Raw genomic sequence first — 27475 nt, 5'->3', positions numbered from 1 at the left:
TTGTAATGGGTGTTCTAGTTTATGCAAATCACTTGTTGCCAAGCTTATTTTGTTTGCTAAAACTCCAGCGTCTATGCTGTTTCACACTCCTAGTCCTGCCCCCAGGATGCCAGTCACATCTCTCCTTGATCGTTTTGGAGGGGCATGGGTTCACCGGCACAACCATCCTGTATGAGATGTATTCAGGAATGGTGAGCGGGTAGGTTGAACTGCAGAGACATTAACCTGCATTGATAGTTCCACTGTTTTCTGGGACCATGATGGATTATCATAGAATCACAGAATGGTTGGGGTTGGAAGGGACCTTAAAGATCATCTAGTTCCAACCCCCCTGCCATGGGCAGGGACACCTCCCACTAGACCAGGCTGCTCAAAGCCCCATCCAGCCTGGCCTTGAACACTTCCAGGGATGGGGCATCCACAACTTCCCTGGGCAACCTGTTCCAGTGCCTCACCACCCTCATAGTGAAAAATTTCTTCTTGATATCTAATGCAAATCTACCCTCTTCCAGTTTTAAGCCATTACCCCTCGTCCTGTCACTACACGCCATTGTAAAAAGTCCCTCTCCAGCTTTCTTGTAGGCTGCCTTCAGACACTGGAGGGTTGCTGCTGGCCCATGTATTTGATGGCATAGGTTCCGATTTTAGAAATGGGTAGGTGCGTGGTTTGGCCGGCGGCGTGGGCAGCAGGGCCGGGAGTAGATGGCTAGGCAGCAGGGGTACCTGTTGGGGAGGTGCGAGGTCTGGGACAGCTGACAGCATGATCCGGAGGAATGCCGTGCCCCAGCGGGATGCCGTGCCCCGGCGGCACAGGGCGCTGTGGGGACTGGGCCCGCCTTCCCGGGGAGCGCCCCCGAGGGCCGGCTTCGCAGCCCGGGCCGGGGGGGGATCGGCGGGATCTGGGCTTGGCAGTGCCCGGCTGTGCGCCCGTGAGCCCGCTCCTCCTCCAGACACAGCGAAAACACAAATATTAAAAAATAAAAAAATAACGGTATTTATTAAAATGGAGTCCTGGGCAGGGCCCGCGCGCTCTGCCGCGACCCGCCCGGCGCCTAACGGTCGCTAACGGCCCCAACGTACGCCCCTGAGAGCGACGGAGGAAAGGGGCCCGGCGGCCCCCCCAACATGCGGAGGGCGCGGTGCCTGGCGGGCGGCCGGGGCCCAGCGGCTGGGGGCGGTGGGCCCCGGGGGGGTGGGGAAAGGCGTGGGGAGCCGGCCCCGAGCGGCCCCGGCCGGGGACTGGAAGGGCCGCGCACGGAGCACTTTCTGCGTCGGGCGAGCCGCGCGTCTATGGTGCTGGAGGACCGCATGCCTGCGGCGGGCGTGGCCCCGCAGGCGCTGGGCGGGCGGCGGCCCTGCTGACGGTCCCGCTCCTGCTGTGGGTGTCGGCGCGGCGAGCACCATGCTGGCCACCCGGTAAGGCTGCCAGCGGCAGTAGGGCCGTGTGGGGGGTCGGATAGACGGCCGGACGGCCGGCGGAGACCCGCTCCCTGAGGGGAGGAGATGGCGGTTCCTCCTCTCCGTGCCAGGGCCCTGCCCGGGGGTGCCGGGCCCCGAGCCTCGCCCTGCCTGCCCGCCCGCTGCCGTGGGGGGCTCGGCCCCGTGGTCGGCGGGTCCATGCCGGGGCGTGGTACCCCAAAAACTTCCGGCAGCGCGGCTTGGGGGCGATGGCGCCCGGCCCTGTCGGTGCCGGCCCTTCCGTGTGGGGAGCGGCTGGCGCCTCGCTGGGCGCCTCCGCATGGCACTGGGCTCGGTGAAGCCCTGCGGGGGTGCAGGCAGGGCTGCGTGGGGGTCGGGTGCTGGCTGTGCTGTGAGGCATGAATTGGGTGCAGGAGCTGCACCAGTTTTAGAGAGCTTTCACCATTACCATTCATGTCATCTCTGGTAAGATGAGATACTCTGCTGGCATGTCAGGGTGGAGTTTTTTGTGTGTGTCCCCTTTTACTCTCTTAACTAATCCTGGTATGCTTGCAGGCAAAGGAAGCTTGTGTGTACATGATACATATGTGTAGATATGTACATGAAGAGTATATACATAGAGTTGTATACGTGGCCCTACTTCTCTGCTGGTGCCTGGGGATTTGCCTCTTTTTTTCAGGGGAAACACCTGCCTCAGCTGGAGGAAATTAAGCAACAGGCAACCCATGTGCCTTGTCAGGACAGTGCTGTGAACTGTCATGAGGGGTTTTAGTCCTGCTGACCCTCTGTGTATTTTTGTGTTACCACAGTTTTGCTTGCCTGGAGGAGCCGCACTCGATATTACCCGGTTGATGACTTACTGAATTGTTGGGCGGCTTACATTCTCTGAAGGATTTCACGCTTGTCCCTTCTTGCTGAACAGCTAAGCAGGTTATACCCTGCACTTTAGACTTGTTCTGAGTTGCAACAGTGCTAAGCTGTGGAGGAGAAGATCAGGTTTAGCTGAAGGGGACGGTGCATCTTCCACTGCCATGCACACCAGACAAGTGCAGGAGAAGTGTATGGTTAGGGTCATGGATGATTTTCTAGATTCACGCAGCCTTCGACTTTATTAGGGCGTCTACAGGCTAAAAGCTGGTGTTTGGCCTAAGCTGATTGTCCCAGGGCATCTGAATAGTCAGTGAAGAGAACAGCTACCACCAGCGAACCATTCTTCCTTCCTGTTTTCAGATAAGGACAGGTATCCTTTAGAATTTCAGCGGGCTTGAACTGTTGTACTAATTGTATCTGGTTCTAAAAATCAGACTAAAAATGAGGGGGGTTTCTGAAGTAATCAGTGTCATTCCAAAGATAAATTCTAAGTCATTTTCATGTTTAATGACACTAAATTCTTCTGCTCTGCCTATAGATTGTGCACCATGAGGAAGCTTCCTTCTGTTCTGGCTAGGACACTCGCTTCTGTGACCAGTGGCTCGTCAATGCTTCCAGACATGTCTGAAGGTAAAAAACTTGGTTGTACTTCGGAACATTTAGAAATGTTTCTAAGGAGTTTATTCTTTCAGGTGGTGGCCCTTCATGTGTTAATATGGTTTGGCTAATGGGCATGCCCTTGAGTGTTAGCTCATGGTGTAAGTGTTTAGTAAGTAGCAGAAAATCACTGTATGTGTTTGGGGATTAATGGCAACAAATATGCATAACCATGGAAGCTGCAGATTGTCCTGGTTTGAGGGGCTCATCTGGTTCTTTAGTCTTAGAAGAGCGTGTGAGTCTTTCATAGAGGGACGACTACTTCTCAAGTTGTCTACAGATAGGTACTACAGCAACTGGAGAGAATGGCCAAGAACTAGAGGAACTGAGTGTAAATAATGTCTTACAGAACTTTTAATGTGTTTGTACTGTTCATTTCATAAACTTGAAGAAATCTTTTAATCAGATCAGCAGCATTGCCTCATGAAAATTCCTTTTACAGAAGCTTTAAAAAAAAGTTTTCTTGCATTCTAATCCCATGTAATGAGAACAGGGGAGTAGGAGCCAGGTACGAGTAACTCCATCATGGAGTTCTGCTTGTTTCTGAGATCTTCTTTTCCCCTCTGTTCTCTAAATAGAAACCCCGGGTTATCCAGTAAAAGAGAAAACAAAGGTTATTGGTTGTTAGAGAACTTTTTTCATTATTGTTAATAAATAGTAATTTGGGAGGTTAAAGGAGAGAAGCAAAGATATAGAATATTGCATACTTGCAAATATTACCCTGCTTTTTTAGTTGGATATTTCATAATGATACCACCTAGAAGGCCAATAAAAACAGTAAAGCGGTGAGGCCATCCTGACTTTGCCTGTGATTTGTTTATGAGGAATACTGATATTTTTTGGACTATAATAACTAAATATTTGAGATCTGGTTACAAAATGTTAATGTTTAAATAATGTTATACAAACTTTTTCTGACATGTAAACTAGTTTCGTTTTGTTTGGTATCCATGCTTTCACAAAACACCAAATACTTACTAGCTTTTCACATGCCACCTCCCAACTTTGGGTCCTGGTTGTGAATGCCCTCACTTGGAATCATAGCATAGTTTGGGTTGGAAGGGACATCTTGTCCAACCCCCCCTGCAATGAGCAGGGACATCTTCAACTAGATCAGGTTGCTCAGATTCCCATCCAACCTGACCTTGAATGTTTCCAGGGATGGGGTATCCACCACCTCTCTGGGCAACCTCTTCCAGTGTTTCACCTTCCTTATAGTAAAAAGTTTCTTCCTTATCTCTAGTCTGAATCTACCCTTTTTTAGTTTAAAACCGTTACCCCTTGTCCTGTCGCAACAGGCCCTGCTAAAAGTTTGTCCCCAGCTTTCTTATAGGCCCCTAAAGGTACCTAAAGGGGTACTGAAAGGATGCAATAGTGTCTCCCTAGAGCCTTCTCTTCTCCAGGCTGAAAACCCCCAACTCTCTCAGCCTGTCCTCACAGGAGAGGTGCTCCAGCCCTCTGACCATTTTTCTGACCCTCCTCTGGACCTGCTTCAACATGTCCATGTCCTTCCTGTGCTGAGGGCTCCAGAGCTGGACGCAGTACTCCAGGTGGGGTCTCACCAGAGCAGAGCAGAGGGGGAGAATCACCTCCCTCCACCTGCTGGCCACTTCTTCCATGGTTCTCCCAAATGCTACAACAAGCAGGACTTTGGAAGTTTCCTCTGAGATAACTCTCATCCTGCTTCCTAAAAAATGCTCTAGATGTTTTTTCCAAAGTTAATAGTGCTTGTCAACAGTACACGGTAGCACCAAGTTTGAAAGCCAGATTGGAATTACACCACAAGCAAATACTACGTGGACCCAATAGACAGAGGAACTGGAAAGCTGGCTTTGACGGAAAGGACTAACTCAATTGAAAACACAAAGATACTGATTGTAAATCAGGCAAGGGCAGGTTGCCTATAGTTGCTTACTAAAATGGTAATGTGTAAATGGTACTCAAGCAGGTAGAATGATCAGGTAACCCCTTAGTAGATGGAATTTGCATTGTTTCTTTTAATTGTTAATCTAACCTGTGTTTTCCACTCCACAGGACACTTACCCATTCATGTGAATAATGGTGTGTTGTGGTAATCTGTACATATTTTAATATTTGCTATAACACTAAACTTACTCAGCTATTCTTTTTCCTTACTTCAGCATTCATGAAGAATGAAATGCTATTCTTCTTCTCTGTTGACTTCCTTAAAGCCTTCAGTGAATGGCTCCGATCTTATTTGTGGCAATATTGTTGTACTAGAACTCTGTCAGCACACTGTGGTGTGCTGGGTAACGCATTTCTAAGAGGCTTGTGGGATACAAAATCTCTTGCATAGCAACTGCTGAAGTACTTAGCTTCATTTCAGACACTGGAATTCTGCATTTTTCAGTGAAGCCCGAACCGAGCTCTGTACCAAAACTGATGGTAAAATACATCCTAGTGGTCTGTCTGAACCTGGATGCAGCCTGGGGAGGCACTGGCGCAAGGGAGCATGGATCTCATTGACAGCAATGAGTGCAGTGACCTTGTCCAGCAGCCCTCATGTCCATCATCACAGCACAGTGCAAATAAATTCAGACCCTGCTGCTCTGGCATTAATGATCCACTTACCACAGTTTAGGAGATACTGTGAAATACGCAACATGATAATGGTGGATAAACCCCATTTGCTGTAATAGTTTTGCACATCTAAGACATTTGCCAAATAAGAAAGAGAAAGAGTTTATGGATTTTTATGCTTAATTACTTACTTAAATTTCTGTTGTAAGATAACTAATATCTAGAAGAGCAATATAGTTTTCCCGGGGGAAAAAAAAAGAGGAAAAACTATGTTTAGCTTGGCAACAATTTAGAAACACTTTTACACTCTGTCCCTTTTATTGTTAAAATAAAAATTGTGTGATCTCAGCTTGGCAAATGTTTACTTGTATGCCTAAAATTGAAATCAGAAGTATTAAATGGGAGTAATAATGTACATACATGTTTGCAGGTTTGGATCCGAGATTTTTTTCAGAGCTTTTTACCTCTTTAGAGTTGAAAAGGAAGATAAACTTGGTTCAAACAAAGTGCTGTTTATTCCCCCTCCATCCCAGCACAGTCTGCACACTGTTGAAAAATAGAGGTTTTGTGTTCTAGAAGCTGTAACGGTGTTTCTGTTAACACTGTGTTTATCAAATGCATGCTATGGCAGCTTCACAGGTGGAGTGTGAGTAACAGGAAAGTAGTACCTATTCTGTAAACAAGCCCAGTGCTTCTTAAGAAAAAATGAATCAAAAAAAAAAACCTCTAAGATTTTCAATCAATTTCTTTTGCTGAAATTTTTTTGTTCTTACAACAAGTACTGAAACTCTTCTAATTTCAAATCATGTTTTTAGCCTAATTTCCTAAAGAAATGAGGCCTAAGCAATCTGGTTTTGTCTCTTTCTGCCTATCTTCTTGCCTACTTTTTCTTCCAGAATCTTTCATTGCTTGATGTCAGCTAAAATAGATTGAGCGCAAATCTCAGAGAGAGCCATGTTTCCACAAGCTTTGTGAAGATTGGCTTCCGAATCGGAGGTTCATTAGGGTCCCAGAGCTAGTGGTGGGGTCAGCTATGGACCATGGTGTTTGCTGGGAGTTGGTGAGTGACTGGGATCTACGTGCTGGCCGGCAGTCAGCCTCGCGTAGCTCTAGGCTAACTGCAGCTGGTGCTTATCTGGAGGGCAGGCAAAATAGAAGCGGGCTGGGGGGGTGTAGGGATGGGAGTTGAGGCTGTTGGAGGGGAAGGAATAAGAAAGGGGGCGTTAGGGGTGGTGGAGTTTTGGAGGATTTAGGCAGGAAAGCAGCAGAAACTGAAGTGAACGTATTCAAGGGAAGAGGGGGGCAGAGCCAGGTGGATCTGACTGAGAGGGGTATGTGATTACCTAGGCAATCAGGCTCTGCTTGCTCCAGGGTTCATAGGACAGCTTGCTGATCACTGTGAATACTCTTGACTGGGCATTTAGCTTGAAAAGTGCCAAGCCTGATGATGTTTAATGACCTAAAAGTATAACGGATCAGCTCGTGGGTCACCAGCAGCCCTTTTTCTGTTTCACTGTGAAATTCTGGATTTTTTTTGGTAGCCTTTCCTTGATGTGTCCCTAACTGTTTTGTCTTAATATTTGAACTCACTTGTATAAAAATCTTTGTAAATAAGCAAGGAATCCTGCTATACAAATTCTCAACTTTCTTCGGTTCTGAGAGAGTGGGAAGTGTTGCTGCTTGTTTTCAGATGTGTCCAAATAGCACACATTCATCTGACTAACAGTGAAAGAGTAGTTTGACAGATTTGATGGGACCTTAGCACATTTAATAGCCTCATCAAAGGAGGGAGCAGAAAAACTGCTTTTGCAGCTTATTCTTGAAATTTAGGAAAAACTTGTGCAGAACTGGCATTAACTCTGATAGTGCAAATAGTGCTGGAAGCTATTTTATAGGACTGTCCTCAGTGTCTTAACAGTGTTCTTAGAGGCTGCTAATAATTTAGGCTATCAAACCCTGCAGGCAGCAGCCAGTCTGCTGACATTACCTGCCTTCATGGGTGGGACTAATTAAAAAGTATTCTCTTCATTCCCTCTCTCCGAGCTGTACCATTCCTTTTTATGTTCTTTTATGATTTTCTGGTCTGTGTTATCTCAACAGTTTGTTTATGTTTAGGCTGAAATATTTTCACATCAAAATTCCTCAATCTGATCTTGATCTGATGTTTTTTTCAGTTGTTAATTAGCGTTGCAGGTGCTTGATTGCATTAACAAACACTCAAGATGCAGTCTTTGTTGGCTGTACATAATAAGCTACGGAATCATGTTACTCAACCCATTATTGTGATATGCCTACTAACAGCATCAGTGAATTTGGCCAAACTTTTCTTTCTAGGCTGCTATTTGCATGAATTTGCTTAATTTTCCTGTTCTGGGATGAGGATTGTGCCTCGTAGCACCAGGCAACCTCACATTCATCACGTGCAGAACTAAGCTTGATTTGCTTTGATTTTTTTGTTTTTTTCAGTGCGGAGCAGATTGAGGGATATAGTGGGAGCATCTACCAACTGGAGGTACAGTGTACATTAAATTTACTTTATTTGTGAAATGCAGAGAGAACTCGAGGTTGAGGTAGTGATGTTAGCTTGCTGACTGGGGAAGACAAAAAGATCCAGCTGAAAACTAATGCAAACAAGGTTTCTGAATTATTACTTTGTGGATCACAAACTTCTTAGGTTTCTCTGGCAGAAGATCTTTATCACCAAAGGAAAGAAATGCGTGATCTCGATGCTTCCAAGAATCTCACATTAGCTTTGTATCTGATGGAAGTTTAAGAGCTAGAGTCTGACTGAAAATGTTATGTTGCTGTTACCTCTTGATTCATCTGTTGGTGGATTACCTGCATGGTGGATTTGTCCTGCACTGGATTCAGAGGCAGCTGAGCTGGTTCAACATGAAGCAGGCTGCATTATGGGTGGCCTGGTAGCACCCATGTCACTTCGGAAAATTGTCAGCATGAGGTCTGTGTCTCCTTAGTCAGGAGCATCTTGGGCATTTTTTTTTTCTCCACTGTAACTTAATTTTGGATTAATTTATGTACAGTTTAAATCATTGATGTTTTGGCTTTATGCTGGTTTCCTTCCTCCCCCTCCATTACATTCAATAAGCCAGAGTTGACTATAATCCTCTACTGTTAACAATTCTGAATAAGTCAGTATAGCAGTCTGGGGAAATTACATATTGCCCTTTGGTTGGTCTCATATTTATTGTATTGATTGTTGATTTTCTTATGGCTGTGTTTGCTGAGCTCTTATTTCACACTGTGCACTGATGGGGAAAGGGAGAGGCTTGTCAGAGTGGAGTGTCTGATGCGTCCAGGCCTTCTGATTAGGTTTGTCTAAACAGATTATGGGCATGCTAAAGAAAATGCCTGAATCTGGGAAGCTGATTTGTGCATAGTAATATTAGTATGTAAGTGTGAGGGGGCTTGAAATTTTTGGTAGGTCAGCTGAAAAGGGCTCTAGAAATTGATTTTTTTAAAAAAAAACCTTTCCTGCAGCCCAGAATGGCTGTGGAGGAAGTACGCGTATGGAAATACCATCTGAGGATTGAGTTTTGAGAGGGCTCTGGTCAAGTCTTGTCTTCCATACGTTTCTTTTTCCCCACTGTCCCCACCATGTAGAGAGAGCAGACTGAAGCCAGGATCACCACAGCAGTGGTTTTTTTAGATAGGTATGTCTCTTGTGCTGTGTAAAATACAGCAGAAATGATTTGCAGGGTACTATATGATTCAACCACCATGAAGAAGTAAAGCCAGGGAGCCCTTAGCTGGAAGTACTTGAGAGTGACAGGCTTGATACGGGGAGGTTTGGAGGACATGGATCACGTAGCCTTTGAGATTCCATTTTTAAAATGGAGCGGCAAAGAGTTGATACACGTGGAGACTGAACAGCCAGTGCTTTAATCAAGTTAGACCACAGAATGACTAAAGAGGACAAACATAAGAAAACAGCTTGATGGGGGTCCCAAAATGGGAACTAGGGGAGGACTGATATGCATATGTCTGCATTGCTGGGAGAGGGAAGAGATGCATGGTGGAGGAACACCTTTGGCCGTTAGTTATGCTAAAAGGAAACTTTGGTTCATGATTTCTCTTGTAAAGGCCAGTGGCATTTTGAATTAGAAAGAAATATTTTGCTTGTGTATTTATTCTGGTTTTGAACTTCAAGTGTAATTAAAACTTCTAATGTGTTCATTGCGAATTACAGTCTAGGTAGAGTTGTAGCCGTTTGAGAAACAAATAATGTCATTTCTGAGAGTGTTTAGGGCAGGCATTAGTTAATATTTGGATTAAGTATTGTTACTGTATGACTGGTACTGCAGTGTGTAACAGTACTTGTATGTTGAAAAATGTTATTACCTTGAGCCCAACGTTTCCATATAATGAAGAGTACATTCTGAAGCCGAAGTCAAGAAGCGTTCTGCTGCTGACCTCAGAGGAGCCAGGATGAGACTGGTGAAAACAGAACGTAGCTGAATTTTTAGTTTGGTTTCTGTGTGTTTAGATAAATTTCTGATTTACTCTCTGATTAATTTCTCTTGAACCTTTCACTGAAAGATGTTGGAAAAAAAATCTTTTAAAATGCATAAAGGTGCATTATCTTGGGCATTGCGTCTTTCCTTACTCATCTAGTATATATTCTATTTTGATGCAGTGGCATAACTTCAAACATTAATCCTCTGGAGGAGTTGTTATCTTTCTATTTTCTCTGAACTCTGCAGTAGTCATGTTGCCTAGATGAGGTAAACCATACCTCATATTTAAAACAAACAAACAACTAACTGAAATTTTCTGCTAGACTTTTGCTCTCTTTGATCATGGGTTATGCATATTTCCCCCAAAATTATTAAACAGAGGAGAGGGAATATAAATGTGTTGAACCATGACTGCTTTGTACCTCTCCTCTCCCAAAAATAAAACTCAAGCCAAGAAAGCCTTCATCTTAAATGGCTAATGCCCATAATTCATCCGAAGTCAAAACTTAAATTTTCTTTTTGGTGAAAAGGTTCTTTCTGTTGTTTTCTTTCTTTCTTTTTTTTTTTTAATTGGTTTTGTTAAACACAACAGCACTTGTATCTCAGCAATGCCGCATGCAATACTGGATGAATGGCACATATCCACAAATTTAAAATTAAGTTTGGTTACTTAGTGTTTTATGCCTTGTCTTGCTCTATGAAATGGATTCATAGTTTTGCATACTCTTTGTCTTTATACTGAAACTGCTGCATGTTTAACCCTTAGGTTTTTAATGCTTTGTTATTGATTTTAGGGATGTTACAAACTAGTTGCTTTGTTCAGTCAGGTTGTGCTTTTCAGGAGAGGAAACTTCGCAGGAACAAGTAAGAGCAAACCTTTGGCAGGGTTGTTCTGTCTTGGAGATATTTGTGGGAGGAACCAACATGGTAGATCAGGAAAAAAAAGTGACAATAAGTTGGCCCTTACTCCCTTGTGAGAGTTGCAACCCCTCTGACTTGGTGGTGCTGGAAAAGCAGCTCTGAAGGGGTAGTGCTCCCTTTTCTGTTTTGTTTCTTTCCATAATTTTCCTGTATAGTCATAAGACAACCAGGTAGGAAGAGAGGGGGGAAATAGATTCATCTTCCCTTTCTTTTAGTTTGCTGATCTAGTGTATGCTGCATGAACTGATGCTGTAAAGGGAGAAATCACCTGTGGATGATAACAAGTCCTAGCAGATTAGTTCTCTCTGTTGTCATTGCTAGCCAGCACCATACATCCGTTTTCCTTCTTGGGAGAGATTGTAAGTATATAGTCAGTCCTTTAAAATTGGCACTGCAGAAAGAGTTGTGATATAAGTAGCTATGGAAGACACGAATATGCACAAAACCTCATGTGTTACATTATGTCTGATTTGTTCTTTTCAAGAATTTTGGTAGCATTCAGAATTAGATAAATGTTGTTCATCTCTTTAGTGCAAAGTATGTGCTTGCCACACGTACACAAAACTGTTTAAAACTTTTCTGCAGTAGCCTTGCTTAGATTGCGTGCATTTAACTTTCTTTTCAAGGCACGCTTACTGTGTCTTGCTGTTTTTACTGCTTTTTTATTTTCATTTTGATGATCTTCAGTGTGACATCTTTTAGCTGGGGTTGCAGTTCTGTTGTCATGCTCCAGACATAGTGGTTTTTTTTTTTCTTCCCAGGGATCATGTGCAAGCAATGCAAGAAAGAAAAGCTCTCCATACTTTACTGGCAAAACGGCAGGAAGATCTCCCTCCTAGGAGAATGAAAGATAGCTACTTGGAAGTTATTCTGCCTCTAGGAAGTCAACCTGAAATAAGAGAAAAGTATCTGAATGTACACAACAGTGTAAGGTAACAAAGCACATACAGGAAAGTGTTAACTTTCATTTACTGTGAATGCTGGTAGTTAATTATCACCCTCCACTGTATCTTACAGGTTTGGAAGGATACTTGAAGATCTTGACAGTTTAGGAGGTATGTATCTATGCTCTTGTAAAGTATGCACAAGTAATGCAGACAAGTGAGTTTGAGTACTGTTGAGTGCTGTTTGGTATAATACAGTGTGACCTCAGAGAGGGAATCACATCAATACAGTATCTCGAAGGGGAAGGAAAAAAAGAAAAGATACTGATGCTGAAAGAGAAAAAAGGGTGATAAAGAACAGACAGAAGCAGAATTGCTCAGCTTCAGCGTCTTGCCTCTGCCAATTTTGTAAAGGACCAGCTACAAGAATAATTCACTGAGAAACGATCCTAGGTTATGAATCTGCATTGAGTGTTAAATCAGAGAAAATTTGCCGAGAGTACTACTTCAAATTAAAACATACGATTTTTCTCTTAAAATAACCTCCACAAAACAACACACAAAACCCAACAGATAGTAAGTGGCAAATATTTTGATCTTCTCCTTGGGGAGAAGAGCATGTAGGGGGAAAGGACGGAATGTATCCATTGAGAACAAATGAAAAACACTTGGTATAAATTCTTGGGTTCTGTCTCCGAATTGATGTTAAGAGTAAAAACAACTCAGTTATTTCTTGAGTTAGATTTCTTAATTTTTTTCATGATTTACATTTATTCATGATCTTTACAAGTTCAAGATCTTTGACTTTTGTTTTGCAGATAAACTAGTTGCTAGGTTGTTAATAAAACTTGGAGATGCTTGTCTCTTAAAGTGTCACCAGGTGACCTCCTCCTTCATCAAAGTTCTGTAGCTGATTGGGAGTGTTTTGATGGAGGTTTTTGACAAAGAATAATTAAGGGGAAGTTCTGAGTAGAACAGGTATTTTGGCAGAAAAGAAAAACATTCTATGGGTCCAGACAAATAAAATTGAGGAAGGCAGAGAAACAAGTGAATGCATGTCACCTGTCTATCAAGGAGACACAAAATAGCTAGATGATTTATATTTCTTTCTGGGATGTGGAAGATAGTGGCTTCAGTACCTGTCCTGAATTAGAAAAGGAGACTTGAAACTATTGGCTACCCTCCATTGGTAGATGAGGTGAGCCTATTTTTCATTCTGTGCCATGCTTATTTTCCCTGGAAATCTGTGAAGATCTTGGGTTTTTCCTATCTTTGTCTTGTTTGTAGTCATACAGGGCTTTAGTCAGCTCCACTGGGGATGTGTTGTTTTGGGTTAATTGAGATTCTGTCCCAATTACACAATATTCAGGATGTGGGTCAGCAGTTTTCACAGGAAAATGTACCGTTTCATCCTGCCTCCAGTGATGCATAAAGGTCTGATTGACTTCTAGTATTTTGTCTTTGACAATAGGATTCTGATAAATCCCATTCAGACTCTTACTAATCGTATCGATGTCATGACTTGATAGGCATAACCGCTTTTGGAATTGTGACTTTAGGAATTTTAAGGGAAAAAAGTCTTAGATTACCTGGAAGTACAGAGATATTCCTTCTCTCTTATCTCATTAAGTACAGACTTTTGATTATGGAAGTCTGTGTTGAGTGAAAATCATCTGAGTACTAGAAAAAAGGTCTTTGCAGCCTCGTGTTACTCTGGAGTCTGTTTACTTGAATGTGCTCTTCTGAGCAGAGCTAATTAATTTAAATAGTGGTTTGGCTAGTAGTAATTACAGTGTGATAAATACCTCTGACTATGCTTTTATGCCTGTAAGGCACAGTTTATCTAATCTGTACCTCTTTAAAGAATTGGTGTTTGAAAATAAGTCCCCAGATAGCATGTGTCCTTGGACAACCTGCATGAAATCAAAACAGGAGGCAGAAAGGATCTGAGACGGTGGGATGCAGGGGTAAAGGGAATAGATTAAGTGGTATTCAAAGTAGAGAAGCAATGGGTTGATTTAAAGTCCAGCCCAGAAGGCCAATCGCATCCTGGGTTGCATCAAAAGAACCGTGGCCAGCAGATCCAGAGAGGTGATTCTCCCCCTCTACTCTGCTCTCGTGAGACCCCCGCCCCCGGAGTACTGTGTCCAGCTCTGGAACCCTCAGCACAAGAAGGACATGGACCTGTTGGAGCGGGTTCAGAGGAGGGACACGAAGATGATCCAAGGGCTGGAGCACCTCTCCTTATGAAGAATGCTGGAAGAGCTGGGGTTGTTCAGCCTGGAGAAGAGAAGGCTCCGAGGAGACCTTATAGCAGCCCTTCAGCACCTGAAGGGGGCCTACAGGAAAGCTGTGGAGGGGCTGTTTGCAAGGGCATGTAGCGATAGGACGAGGGGCAATGGTTATAAACTGGAGCAAGGCAGATTTAGATTAGACATTAAGATGAAGTTCTTTATAATGAGGGTGGTGAGACACTGGAACAGGTTGCCCAGAGGTGGTGGAGGCCCCATCCCTGGAGACATTCAAGGCCAGGCTTGATGAGGCACTGAGCAACATGATCTAGTTGACGATGTCCCTGCTTACTGCAGGGGGTTGGACTAGATGGCCTTTAAAGGTTCCTTCCAACCCAACACGTTCTATGATTCTATGAAAGTGCTCAGCTAAATTTCTCTTTGTGGTAAGTAAACATGCTTATAGCTGAGATAGCTGTCCAGTCACTGTTTTCTTCATAGGAATCCTATGAGTTACATACATGAAAATGTGGAATTTGTGTGCACTCCTACAATAGGATACTTTAGTTTTGTAGTTACTTCTCATGCTTCACAAAGATGGCTTTGATCTGCTCCACTATTTTTTTTGTTAAACTATAGGACAACTGAGAGCTGACTCCCACTTTTCATGTCTCCACAGTTCTAATTTGCTACACTCACACCAAGCAGGAAATGCAGCCAAGGTCTCCATTATCAATAGTTACAGCTCTGGTGGATAAAATCAGTAAGTGGAAATTTGATCAGTAGAAATGGTTTCATCTGTTTGTCTTACTCTTTCAGCAGTTACTGCCTTCCCATGGTTGTTATGGAGGATATCTGCTTCCCTCTCCTGTTTAGTTCACTTCATCTTGTTTTGGCTTTGAACTGTGATTACTGTGGCTTTTGTTGAAGGGGGAAGGGAAGAGGCTTTTGTAGATGCTTTTCAGCATTTTGCATTTCCATTCATTGCAAAATACTACTTTCATGCTTCCTGCACTTCTGCGTTTGGTTTTATTTCGTCATGTGAGTTTCTCAGCTTCATTATTGGACAGTGTTTGTTCTGGTGGAGCTGGACCTTGCTTATGTCACATGTTCTACTAAACACCTCTGTGGCTCTGCCATCCATCTGCCACTTGTGTGCCTGCCTCCTCCTCCTCCTGTTCTGGCTTTAGAAGTCTGATAAGGTAGAAACTGCAGGATGGCAGTGTTGTCTGTTGCAACAGCTGTCTTTTGTGGGTTGTCTTTGTGTGTGTTGCCACTTACAGAACAGAAAAAGGTCTTAGAGAATCCAGTCTTTCTAATATTAGATGTCTCCAGTAACCTCTAATGTTTGTCTTGCAGATTTGTGCAAGAAGATTATATATCCAGACTGTGACATCAAATTCACAGGCAATGTTTCTTGGGTTGGAAGGACCTCAATGGAAGTGAAGATGCACATGCTGCAGGTTAGTTCCTGTGACAGTCATGAGGTGCTTCAGGTGAATTCTGGATGATGACATTATCAGTCTAAATTATATTCTCTGGAATAACTGGTTTTGAAGGGCTTGGAATTGCCCTAGTGTTTCAAGACCAAGATGACTTCCAGTAGTGTAGCTGCAGCAAGATCCTCTGTTGCTCATCTTTCTGCCAAGTCCAGCATTTTGTAATTAAACCGGAACACGGTACTTCTACAGAAAAAAATAGGTGTCTGTGTTCTGTATTTTCTTAAAGAAGTTTCTCCCTGCTTTTGAAAAACTTTATTTTTCTTTTTATCTATGCATTTTATAGTTTTATAATTTTTAATATTGGTATTCAGATTCAGGATTAAATTTTCTCTCTTGTGTTCATCTTATCTGCTATGTGTAATAATTATTGTAATGAGTTATTAAATACTAAATAATAGAAAATAAATTAAGTGAAGGGTGTAACCAGGCTATGCTGTGCAGGAAGCAGAAGGAATATTAATAATTCAATTTAAAATTCCTTAGTGTTTGTATTGAATGTTTAATGTCAGTTGATTTAGTTAATTGAAACATTAATTCAGTAATTTAATTATTTAGAGTAATAAAGGTATGCTATAAGTGCCTAAGTGGTATTAGTAGCTATAATTCAGATAGGTAAATATTTTTTGATTTGGTTTGTCTCCTTAAGTAAGGTCTCTGATGTAGAAGATAATGTTACACCTTTGTTGTCTGAACTCCTCCTGGTGCTGGCTTTAGCAGCAATTTGGTTTTGACAACAAATTGGTGTTTTGGAGTTTCTCAGAATAAAGGGTAAGTGGGTCCTTTTGCAATGCCTGTGTCAGTTTCCTCTCACCCCCCAGCTGAAACTGGTAGTTAATAAGCATTCCATGCTTACTGTTTACATTGCAGAGTTCCTGAAACTAGAGTTTGAGTTTGTGTTATTTCCTTCTTTGACCAATTGTGAGAGATCTTAGAAGGGATGACAGAAAGTGAAAGTAAGCAACCTTAACAGTGTGATTGCATAGTTGATGTCAACTGAATAGCTTGCTAAGCACATTTTACAGTTTTAGAGTTTAAAAATATAACTGTTTCCTGTCTCTCTTAGCTACATGATGGTGATTACAGCCCTGTGTTAGATGCAACCTTTGTCATGGTGGCCCGGGATCCAGAAAATAAAAGGTAATTTGTAGGACAGGAAAATAGTCTTCAGACTCCTGCTATGGTAAAAATAGTGAACATGTGTAGAAACCATACAGTGTAGGTGATAAATAAGTCACATAGTCGTCGTTTTCTGCTGGCAAGTGTTACTTTCTTGGAGCAAGCTTCAGAGCATTGATTTCAGCAGTCAGATGATACTGGGAATTACTGTTAGTCTTGGGTTCTAACCTTTTCCTTTAAGAGATTTTCCCTGTGTTTGACTGGCCTGATGAACATGGAGGTGAATGAGTTGGCTAAAAACCCACCTGCATGCTACAGTAGTTGTTAGAATTAATTGCTTTCTTGCCCTAAAAAAAATTAAAAGGTTGAGTCTCAATGGTTAAATAGCCTTTGAGTGAATAGTACCATTAATTCCCTAATAGACACGTGATAGGTGTCATCCAAATAACTCAGCCTAAAACTTGGTTAAGAAAGTGATGTGGAACTGATAAGTATTTTCAGAGAACTAAAACAAAATTAAGTTTCTTATTTTTTTGATTTCACTCTCTCTGTACTTCCTTAGTCATTAAACCAACAGGCTGCTCAGTTTCAGTTTTGGTTTATATGACTCCAGCCCTAGAAAAAAAACATTTGTATGTCTTACATCTTTCTTGTATAACCTGCAAAAGTAATAAACAATTTTCTATTTCTAACTAGTTTAAGTAATTGCCTGTATTTCATGAAGAGGGATATGTTCAATGAAGGGGTTTTGCTTGACATAATTATTTAGTCCTGATTATATTATAAGTAGTTATTAGGTTCGTTTCCTTCAGATCTAGATATTTTTTTAGAACCCTTTAACATACCATACATTAAAAAAAAGCACTTGTATTTATGGTTCTCATTTTAAGGACTTACTTTGCAAAAGAACTACGTCAAATCTGTTGTAATTATACACTGGCAGATTGACTGAGGACAAGCCTGTATGGACTTGTGCAGATAGATACAAACTTCAGTGGCTGTTCTTCAAGCCAGCTGGCCACAAGCTAGCTGTGTTTTGGGAAGCATTGTGTCCGTATAAGCATAGTATTTATTCTATGTGATGTGAAAATGTTATAGAGAGGTACAGGGTATGTTAGGTTGGTTAAAGTGCCACAGAAACATGGTTGTGTGGCTTTTGGATCATAGCAAACTCGCATCTCAGCAGCTCGGGGCTTGGGCAGGAGACCTGATGTAGATGTATCCTGGGCTGAGGAGAGGGAGAATGAACTCTGCAGTGCAGGAGCTGGTGTGTCTCCAAAATTCAGAGCTTTAGCAAACCAGGAAAGAGCAGTTTGTTCCAAGTGAAAGGTACTCTCTCCGTGCCTCTTGTCACCAGCCCAAGTAAAGGCTTGGGATAGAGGTGAACTGTTCAGCAAAAATAATAATTGGAAAAATAATACTTGGAAATTATGGGGAAGAATGGCTCTTGAAAATGAAGCATTTGCCTTGCCTTGTGAAAAGAAATAATTAAGTGTTACATAATCAGGTTAGAGTAAACTTACTTGTGCAGTAAAATAAACATACAAATTTGTACTTGAGGGCCTCATATCATCTGTGATAAGTGGTACATGTGGTAAACAGCTTTTGGCTGTTGATAAGGGTGTCATGGGAACGTGTAGATTATAAGAACACTTGCTAGCTATGGCACTGTGCTCTTTCTATTCCAGGAGGGATGATACTGTTCAAGTTTTATGTATCTCTCTTAGACTATCCTAGATCATCGCATCTTCATTTACTGAGTTTCTAAGCAGCTTTCTGCTTGAATAATCTTCATTATAAACTATGGGTACAGTTTTAACTCTTTAAGAAGCATAGATGCATTCCTTACTCTTTCTCAATTATACTGGATAGTGGTTGGATCACTTAATTGCCTCTTCAGAGTCAAAGCTAATATGATATTCTCTTGGCAGCTGCCACATAACCCGAAGTGTATGTCTTTTCATCTTGTAATGTGTATGTAAGCAAACATGGAAGACATGTTATAATGTATTCACAGGACAAATTCTTACAATGTTTGTAACTTAAAAAAAAATTCCTGTCTGTAGGCCAGCATTTGTTAATCCACTCGTTCCTGAGACCCCTGAGGAAGAAGAAATCTTCAAGCAAGGGGAATGTATGTCGTACTTCCTGGTAGTATGCGCATCTGCCTCAGGTTCAACTTAGTAGCTGGAAGGAAGTAGACTTCAGAAGTTCTGCTTAGAAATGCTCCTAATTTGTTTAAAATCAGATTTTTATTCTGTCTCGTGTCAGTAGTGTAAGAGAGTTTAAAAGCCTGCTATATCACATTCTTGGAAATGCTTTGGCTAAACTGACACGCAAGGGTACTTCTGATGTGCTCTGCACCCCTCCGTGACTTCTCCATTTCCAAGATGCTTGCTCCACTTCAGATCTGAGCGCGGCACACAGGCTTTCCTAATGTTCTGGCTGATTGATTGCCCCCATGGCGGGTCTGCTGGGTGCATCACAGCTCCTTCCCCATCTGGGCGCCCATGTTCTTTTTTGGAAAGAAACTGAGAAAAAGAAAGGGGGAGAGCAGGGGAAGGAGTGTGTATCTCCATCTTTTTTTGTTTCAAGCTGGAATTTTAAAGCAGAGAATTAGAGAAACTTTAAAGACTGAATAAACTGAACAGGAGGTATTTTAAACTAAAATTTCAATCATTGTGGCATATGGTAATGAATTCTATCATAAATTTACATCTTTGTACTATTGGCAAAACCTGAAGAAGATTGCTTGTTCTGTAGGGTTTCTTGTTTGATACGTTTTTGTGTACTTTGAGGGGAGTACTTAAGTTTTCTGTAGGAGAGGTGGTTGGATGGGTATCACAGTGTATGTATAAAAGATCCTCATCACATTGGTGAGGTAACAGTGAACTTCTGCTTTATTTTTTCTTTCATGCAGTCAGTTCTAAAAGCCAAATTTCTCTTTGAATCTATGGAGCTCTGAAGTTACAGCTTTTAACTTACGGGGGGGAAAGAAAAAAGGAAAGAGACAGCTGATTCTAGGTTAAAATCTCCAGAGCCAAGCCAAATGTTTTTTTTTTTCCTTTGAACTCAAATATGAATATTTTTTTTTAATGTTTAGCGAACAAGCTGAAGAGGATTGATTTCAGTACTGCCTCCTTACTGAAAATGGCTCCCACTGCAGAAGAAAGAAACATTGTTCATGACATATTCCTTAATACATTGGACACAAGGCAAGAAGGGGGGAGGGGGGAGGAGTACTGAAGTCTTAAGAGAGGGAAAAGTAGTGGGCCTTTTGAGTGGTTGCTTGTAAGAGGGTAGTCTGGAATAAATGCATGCTTTTTCTTTTCCCGTTTTACGATTTAAACTCTGGGCCGTTTTATTTGAAACACAGGTACAAAATGTAATATGGTGTCTACACCTCTTAAAAGAGTCCTCTGTCATTCAAGAGCATTAGGTGTGGTAAAAGTGACAGAGTTAGTACAAAGAGCTTTTGAGCAAGCTGTTATGAGTAATCTTGAGGAAAAAGGTTAATGATGTTTAGCCAAATAAGGGAATGGTTTTGCAGCCATGTGACTTGCACAGTCTAAGAGTTTTCTGCCATGATATCTTGGAAAAAAAACCTGTGAGGGCAGGGATTGGCCATATTTTGACCACGTATTCTTGCAGTTTGTTTTAAATATAATATCTGACAACATTATTCGAGGGAGACTAGTGTTGGTGTACTTCCCTTATACTTGAGATTCGTGCGAAATTTTCCAGTGCCGCTGGTGATAGAACAATGACATTAGTGCAATGTTGGATTTGAGGATAATGTATAATTTCTTGAACTTACTAACATTACATAATTGTTGTTTTCAAAGCTGTTTACCAAAGTGAGACATACCTTCCCTTAAAATTAGCAGATTTACTTTGTACATCTTCTGTCTGGATTTAAAAACCTCAGACTGTCTGCATGTTTGATGTTGAATTACTCTGTTAACTCATTGTGTGCTTTCAATTCATCTTATGACTTAAAAACCAGAGTAAGGCTTTTCTGGCAAAGTGTGTGCTTTGTGGTTGTGATTTATCTTTTCTTTCATGTACCTTTCTTGAGTTTTTTCATTCACATAAGCTTGAACATTAGCAGAAGTTTTTGAAAGATTAGGAGTGTAGGCTTATTGCAGTAACAAATCAAAGTATCACTTTAGATAAGGCTTCAAGGTCAGTTAGAACGGCTTTTAGTCATAGCATTTCTGTTTTTTGGTGGTTTATTTTGTTTGTTTGTTTGGGTTTTCTTTGTAGTGTTTGTCTGTATTTGCTATTTGTGCATTTTTGACTTGCGGAATTCTGTTAATGTAGGCTATAAAGTTTATTGTCTCTTCCAAAGGACAGTAAGTTTCCGGAGTCGTAAATTACCACCCAATTCGGTGTGGATGGAAGATGCAAAGCTAAAAGGTCTACAGATTTGCCATCCTCAGGTATTTTGAAAAATATTAATGAATTACAGAAACAGTTATCCATTATTTTGTTTTGGCTCTGCAGTCTTTGCAATGTATTTAGATCTTAGTTTCTTTCACCATTTTTCTATTATCTGTATGGATTGCCACTGCAAAACAGAAGATTTTTAATTACCTTGTTTTCTTACTAGACTATTCATTTTGTGCAAAGAAATTCCTTTGCAAAGTGTTTAAGTTGGGCTTCTGGTTGTTGATGAATTTTGAGTTTTTATCTTATGTTGTCAAATGAGTCAGATGAGCTCCTATTAAGTAAAGTTGCCTCAGCCATTTGAACTTTTGCACATATATTTCAGTAGCGCTTTTTATGCATTCAGATGCTGGGAGTGCCGTTAAATACTGTGAACTGAAGTGCAGACTTCAATACCATGCTTTGAAAAGAATATATGTAACATAGCAGCTTGATTTTTGTTTCTACATACAGGAACGGAACATCTTCAACAGGATCTTTGGGGGTTTTCTCATGAGAAAAGCATTTGAACTAGGATGGGCAACTGCTTGCAGCTATGGGTGAGTTGTAGACCTATCCTACTTATATAATCCAGAGCACTGTGCACATATACATAGGTTGGGAAGCCAGGCTAACCAACCTAATGACAATCTGAGCAGAAAAGACCTAGGTGTCTAGTAGAATCTTGCACTATTAGCACAGAGCATTGTTTTACTTAGAGCATCTGTTACATTTACAAGGAGATACGCATCTTGCTCCTTGGAGCTTGGTTTTTAAGCATTACATGTCAAGATAGAAAATACATCCTTTTTCTGTTCTCTTTTATCTTGCCAATCTATTGAGATTGACTTTTGAAGATCTGTTTTCTTTCTAACCATGTAAAATAGACGTTCGGTCAAATAAATATTGCATATCTTCATTCTGTACTCAATAGGAATGGTTTCTGACCACCTTCTTGTAACTGCTTATGCTTAGAAAGTGTGACTGAGGTCATCACCCAGCAAAGATCTATGTATAAGTTTAATGGAGCACGCATAGCCTGATAGAAAGTGAAGTGTTTTATATCAGTGCTTGGAAAACTGAGGCCTAAGCAATGATGGCATGAAGACTGCCTAGCAAGTGTAAGTCATAAGATAGAATAATGATGCAATAATGTGTCCTTAGAGAGTGTGTATTTTTATGTGTGTAAACTCCAGTTATTTTTGTCATGGGTGATGACATAATTCTTTAGCGCTTCCTGTGGCCTGTGTTTAAGAGAGGTCTATTTTCTAGTAACCCTTCATTAAAATGCGGGCAATGAAATATTTTAAATTTCTCCAAACACCTTTGTTATTCTTGAGAAGAAGTTTCTTTTTTTTTCTTGCTCAGGGGTTCCAGACCTTTTATCGTGTCTGTTGACGATATCATGTTTCAGAGGCCAGTTGAGGTTGGATCCTTATTACTGCTCTCTGGACAGGTAAGAGTTGATTTCTTTTTGAAAAGGAGAAAAACTTATCTTTGCTGTAGTCACTGTTAATTGCTGATGATGAGCAGTGCATTATGAGAGTGTATGACTTTTCTTGTTAAACAGTGCAATGAAGTCTGTTACAGTTTTTCAATGCTAGTGATGAATTATGACATATAACTCTTATCTTGACTACGTAGGTCTGTTACACAGAAAAAAACTACATCCAGGTTCGAGTACACAGTGAGGTTTATGATGCAGATACCAGGGAGCACCACACAACCAATATCTTCCATTTTACGTTTATATCAGAAAATGAGGTCCCACGGGTTGTCCCCAAAACTTACGGAGGCAAGTATCCAATTAATGCGTTGTCATCATAACTCTGTAGACTAGATGGCTTGCTTTCTGTTGGAACATTGGTGGTTTTAATAGGCGAACTATTGGCATTTGAATAATTTAGCAGGATTTCATGGCAAACCACATTTATTTTATGCTTTGATGACAGTTGCTTTTAATCTTACCATTCTGTGTATTTGCCCAGCATTGATACTAAGTTACTAATGTGGTTCTCTCTTTTCTCCACCTTATTTCAGAGTCCATGCTGTATTTAGATGGGAAGCGACACTTTGCTGCAACCATGAAAGAAATCTGACACACACTGAATGCTGCATCAGCAGTGTAGCAGCATGCTGTCCTGGAGAGAGTTGTCACTAGAGATGGCTAACAGCCAGGTGCTTGCAATACTTAAAAAAAAAAAAAAAAAAAACCAACCCCAAAAAAACCCCCACCACCCCAAACCAAACCCCACAACAAAAAGTACCTTTTTAGTGCTATGTATGTATTTGCATATATTTGGATTTTTATTCTCTGCTACTAGGATTTGTTGAAATCTACTTTTACATGCCAATGCTAGGCAAAAAGGCTGAAAAAAATACCATCTTAAGCTTTAAATAGCTTCTCTTCATCTGCTTTGAGAGATCTCATTACGACCTTTGCTATCCTGTCACCATCTGCCTTCTTTCCCTTGGTTGATCTTCTTTGTGTTTCCCTGATAAGGGATAGAGGTTCTATCAGAAAAATAGGTGCAATAAGTAGATGCACACAAACGAAGCCGTTTGACCTACGTTCTTGTGTAAATTAGGTTTAGGGTGGGTTTTTTTGTTTTTTGTTTTTTTTTAACAAGGACACATGCATCTGGGCAGCAGCATAAACTCAGAAGTTACTAGTGTGTGTGCAATATAAAGCAGGTGTTTCCCATCAGCTGGGATTTTACAAGGTTGTTACAGCTTCTGTTTTGGATGGTTTCATGTTCCCTTGGGAGGAAACTGATTTTTACAATGAAATGAGATGGCCAGATGGTCTCTTCTGGCATTCTGTTTGCATGCAGCCAGTCCTTGCCAGCTTCTTCTAACTTTGGCATTTTTTTGGCATATAACTGTAAGTGAGTTCCTTAGTGAATTATTTTTCATGGCTTGTAGAGTAGAGATCTGATTGGTGAGACTGGATGGGACTGGGAAATGGCATTGTAGAGCAAAACTTTTTGGTTTGTTAGGAATTGGGAGCTGAAAAGGTAAAATACTTCTCAAATGGTAATGGTTATGTTTGATTTGGAGTTAGGGGTCCAGAGAATCTGTGTGGGGCAGCTCCCAATTCAGCTGCTGAATGCTGGGAGGATTTTTATCTCGCTGAGGGCTGGTACAGCTAGAGGACAAGATCCTCAGGTAGACTATTTGTCCGGTTCCTTGGTAAACCATAATGAGATACGAGTATCGCACAGCTTTAAAAGTTGTCAAGTTTACCTGAAGGACAGAGTAATTCCCCAGCACAGAGGGGACACCACGGTGGATGTAACTGTGGCATATAAATAACAGGAAGAAAGTACTTGATACTGAAGTGCTTCTAATGTCATGGAGAAACTTTTGATAATCTCCAATATCTGGCAGATAAAGCCCAACATCCTGAAATTAGGAAGGTGAGAGGATGGGAGGCATCAGCTTTTAGCAGTGAGGATGATTAGTCACAAGCACAAAATTGGTGTGCTTTGGTACCTTCAAATCAGGACACCCAAAGAGAAGCGGTTAGGCTCAATGGTAGGTTAAACGGATGAAACATGGTGTCTTAAAATATACAAGAGAATCTGGCATCTCTGCTAGGTTTAAAATATTTTGGAATCAGGAAGCAGCAAGTAGAAATTATGAGAACTGGCTCAGATGCATGAAACAGGTTGATAAAATAAAGCAACGTGTTGAAATTTTCTTTTTGAGAAATTCACGATTAGGACCAGCTTCCTTTGGTGATAGGACAGCATGAAGTTTACGGCTCCAAACAGCTGATTGCTATTCATGTGAGGAGAGGGAGCATTGCAATAACCAGCCTTTCCTTTCTAGGATTTGGCTGCCTGTGTTTCTAAGTTAGCTAGCTTTTCAGTGGAGGCACCGGGGTGTTGCCTGATCTGGATCAGATTAATGCATTGCAGTGACAGTAAGGTCTTGGTTCCTTACGTAGACTTTCTCTCTTTGGCCACACGCCACTGCTGATCCAGCTGTATGATCTTATAATCTTCTTATTTAGCGGTTAAGATACCATGGATATGTATTGTATTTTCTGGTTTTCTCCTTTTTAAAACTTTTTGGAAGCTGAATATACTTAACTGACCACAGAAATAAAGAACTGAAATTCTACCCCAGCTTCTTTCCCCCTTGCTGAATGGGTCGCTGTTGGCTATTAAGAAAATAAGTAGGAAGGCAGGAAGTGGAGGGATCTATTTCAGAACTATGTCTTACTCCTGACTATCTCCAGGTTTTTATCGTTGACCCAGTGGTCCTACCTGGGTCGCTTTTGTATAACATTTGTAAGTTAAAGGAGTACCAAGTTCTTCCTCTACTGCCTTTTCAGCTGTATTTAACTAGGAATTCATCATAATTTTAAAATTCAGCCTTTGGGAAGGGACTGGAGAGGAGAAAAAGAGGTAACAGATTAGGGAGCAAGGCGTGACACCAAAACGTCCGGACACAGTGAAGAAAATAAATCCCACAAATGAAGATGCTTAGAAGAATTAATGTGTCTTCAAAGTTCATGATAACTTAATCGTGTACCCCAATCACAGCAGTTATAGAAATATATGTACAGTCATACAGAAAGTGTGTGTATATATATACATATGTAAAATTTGGAAAATATATATTGTAATAAACAGAAAGACACAGAATATGTGCTCACATATTTTTTACTCTGAGAAGATAACTCCAAATTGTCACCCTCTCTGACAATAGGCTAAATGTATCTTCAAGGGTGTTATTTATGCACATTGCTGTATAGCTTTGTGTGCGAGATAAAACTGTTCTCAGATCTCACATTCAGAATTAGAATATTTTAACATAGCAATTAATGTTGAGTTTATATTGTAGCTTAATGACCAACCTGTCACTGCTGTAAGTGACTGTTACCACACAAGCCTAAAGGTTTTGGTATGAAATCTTTTTATTATAGAGAGCCTATCTGTGTAATTGGCTGTGGCTCCATAGTGGGAAGTAAATGTTTCTGTGCCCGTTGTGTCTTGGAATACAGTGAGGAAGTCTGTAGTAGCTGGATTGCCTGCCCTAACCCTCTCAGTAGTAAATGGTGATATAAAAGGAGATTTCTGTGGGACTGGCAGAGCTCAGTGCCCAAAAAAGCACTTTGTTTTAAATGTTTTTATTTTTCTGTGTTTAAAAAAAAAAAAAAGTATTAAAATTTTACTCAAACTTATTGTAACAGCTTGTGGTAGTTCTTCTTCAAGTACACACGATTCCTTCGCAGCCATGTCGTGGTGTACAGCATTCTGGGAAGAAGCTTGCTGGAGCTGGTGCAGTGTGGGCCTCTGAGTGAAGGTTTAGTTCAGAAACCCGCTCTATACTTTCTGCGTGCTTAAGTGGCTTTACTGCATGTTCAGTCCAGCCTTTGTCTGGTGACAGACTTATTTGATCACTGGTCCTCCTCTGAATGCATTTTTACCTAGGTGTGGGAGAGATTATTTCTTCACGGGTGGGGCACTGGCTAACAGGAAAATAAAAGGGTAAGTATTCAGCTTTCATGAAAGAGAAACCGAGGTCTCTTTTTGTGGAATGTGTAGTTGGATGACGATACCTGCATAGAAGATGTACTGGAGCACTTGCCCTGACAGCAGGGCATCCTCGTTCCTGCAGGGCTGGAGACACTCCTGGGCATTGGCTGCTCTTTACTCTTCTATCTTCTGCTACGTAGCAGAAATGGGAGATTTCTGGAGGGAGGGGAGCATGGCTCTGGGGACTGGTGCTTGGGGCACTCAGAAAGGACTGTCGCTTCCTGCAGTAGGGACCCATCCTCCAGACCCTCTGTGTCTTGACAGGCTGGTGAGGAGCCTATGAGGGGGTCGTCTCCAGAAATAAATGCCGCTAAAAGTAAGTTTCTTCTTATTGGCATCGCAAGTAGGCTAGTGCCAGGGCTCTGCACCGCAGAAGAGGCAGGGCTGGCTGCCTGGGGAGGAAGAACTTTCTCAGAGCATCTGGGGGTGGCGGGGCAGCATCTGCGGGTGTTGTTCCGTGAGGCTGGCTTGCTGGAGTACCGGGCCCAGAGGCAGCGGTGGTGTAGTTGTCACAACAGTTCCTACCCCAGCAAGGTCCCTTCTGCTTGCAGAGGTGGCTTTCACCTGCAGACCTCACTGGTGTATAAAGCATCTCTTCAGCTGCTGAGAGAGCAATTGGGGCATGTGAGAGACTTGCCCAAATCAGCAGTGGAAGCTGAAGGCAGTTTCTTATTGCTAGTAGTTACTTGCTTTGCAGGAGCTCTTTGCTTTTTCTTTTGAAAAGATGAGTTCACGATGTCAGCTCCGTGCACCTGCGTTTCACGTGTTTCCGAGAGAGGCCCGTGAATACATCCCAGGGTTTGGGAAACAGAGTTTTGCGAGATTTAATTCTACCACTATTTCAAACTTCAGGTGAAGAGTAGTGGAAAAACAGACCACCAT

At 41.6% G+C, this 27475-nt stretch overlaps 1 protein-coding gene across 11 annotated transcripts; it reads left to right on the top strand.

Moving 5' to 3' along the window:
- Positions 1-1252: 1252 nt before the first annotated feature.
- ACOT9 (acyl-CoA thioesterase 9) lies at positions 1253-26244 on the top strand. 11 transcript variants are annotated; one of them, XM_054189186.1, is made up of 16 exons: positions 1253-1416; positions 2828-2919; positions 4981-5007; positions 7954-7999; positions 11645-11815; positions 11901-11938; positions 14678-14761; positions 15358-15461; positions 16564-16637; positions 18683-18750; positions 19720-19831; positions 20968-21058; positions 21519-21604; positions 22413-22500; positions 22689-22839; positions 23085-26244. In XM_054189186.1, exons 1-16 carry the CDS (start codon positions 1403-1405, stop codon positions 23141-23143), a joined length of 1305 nt encoding a protein of 434 aa, XP_054045161.1. In that variant the 5' UTR covers positions 1253-1402; the 3' UTR covers positions 23144-26244. The 11 variants fall into 11 exon arrangements, with proteins under 11 accessions (XP_054045161.1, XP_054045164.1, XP_054045163.1 ...); XM_054189188.1 differs by lacking the exon at positions 1253-1416 and adding an exon at positions 1774-1884; XM_054189193.1 differs by lacking the exons at positions 1253-1416; positions 4981-5007 and adding exons at positions 6384-6547; positions 11099-11242.
- The last annotated feature ends 1231 nt before the right edge of the window (positions 26245-27475 follow it).

Source organism: Rissa tridactyla, chromosome 1 (assembly GCF_028500815.1).
Source record: "Rissa tridactyla isolate bRisTri1 chromosome 1, bRisTri1.patW.cur.20221130, whole genome shotgun sequence".
NCBI lineage: Eukaryota > Metazoa > Chordata > Aves > Charadriiformes > Laridae > Rissa > Rissa tridactyla.
This window is presented reverse-complemented; position numbering and strand designations above follow the sequence as displayed.

Coding starts and splice junctions, on each gene's coding strand:
- ACOT9 (XM_054189186.1), top strand. Junction 8,000..11,644: donor GGAGCATCTACCAACTGGAG/GTACAGTGTACA, acceptor TTTTCTTCCCAG/GGATCATGTGCAAGCAATGC. Junction 15,462..16,563: donor TGAAGATGCACATGCTGCAG/GTTAGTTCCTGT, acceptor TGTCTCTCTTAG/CTACATGATGGTGATTACAG.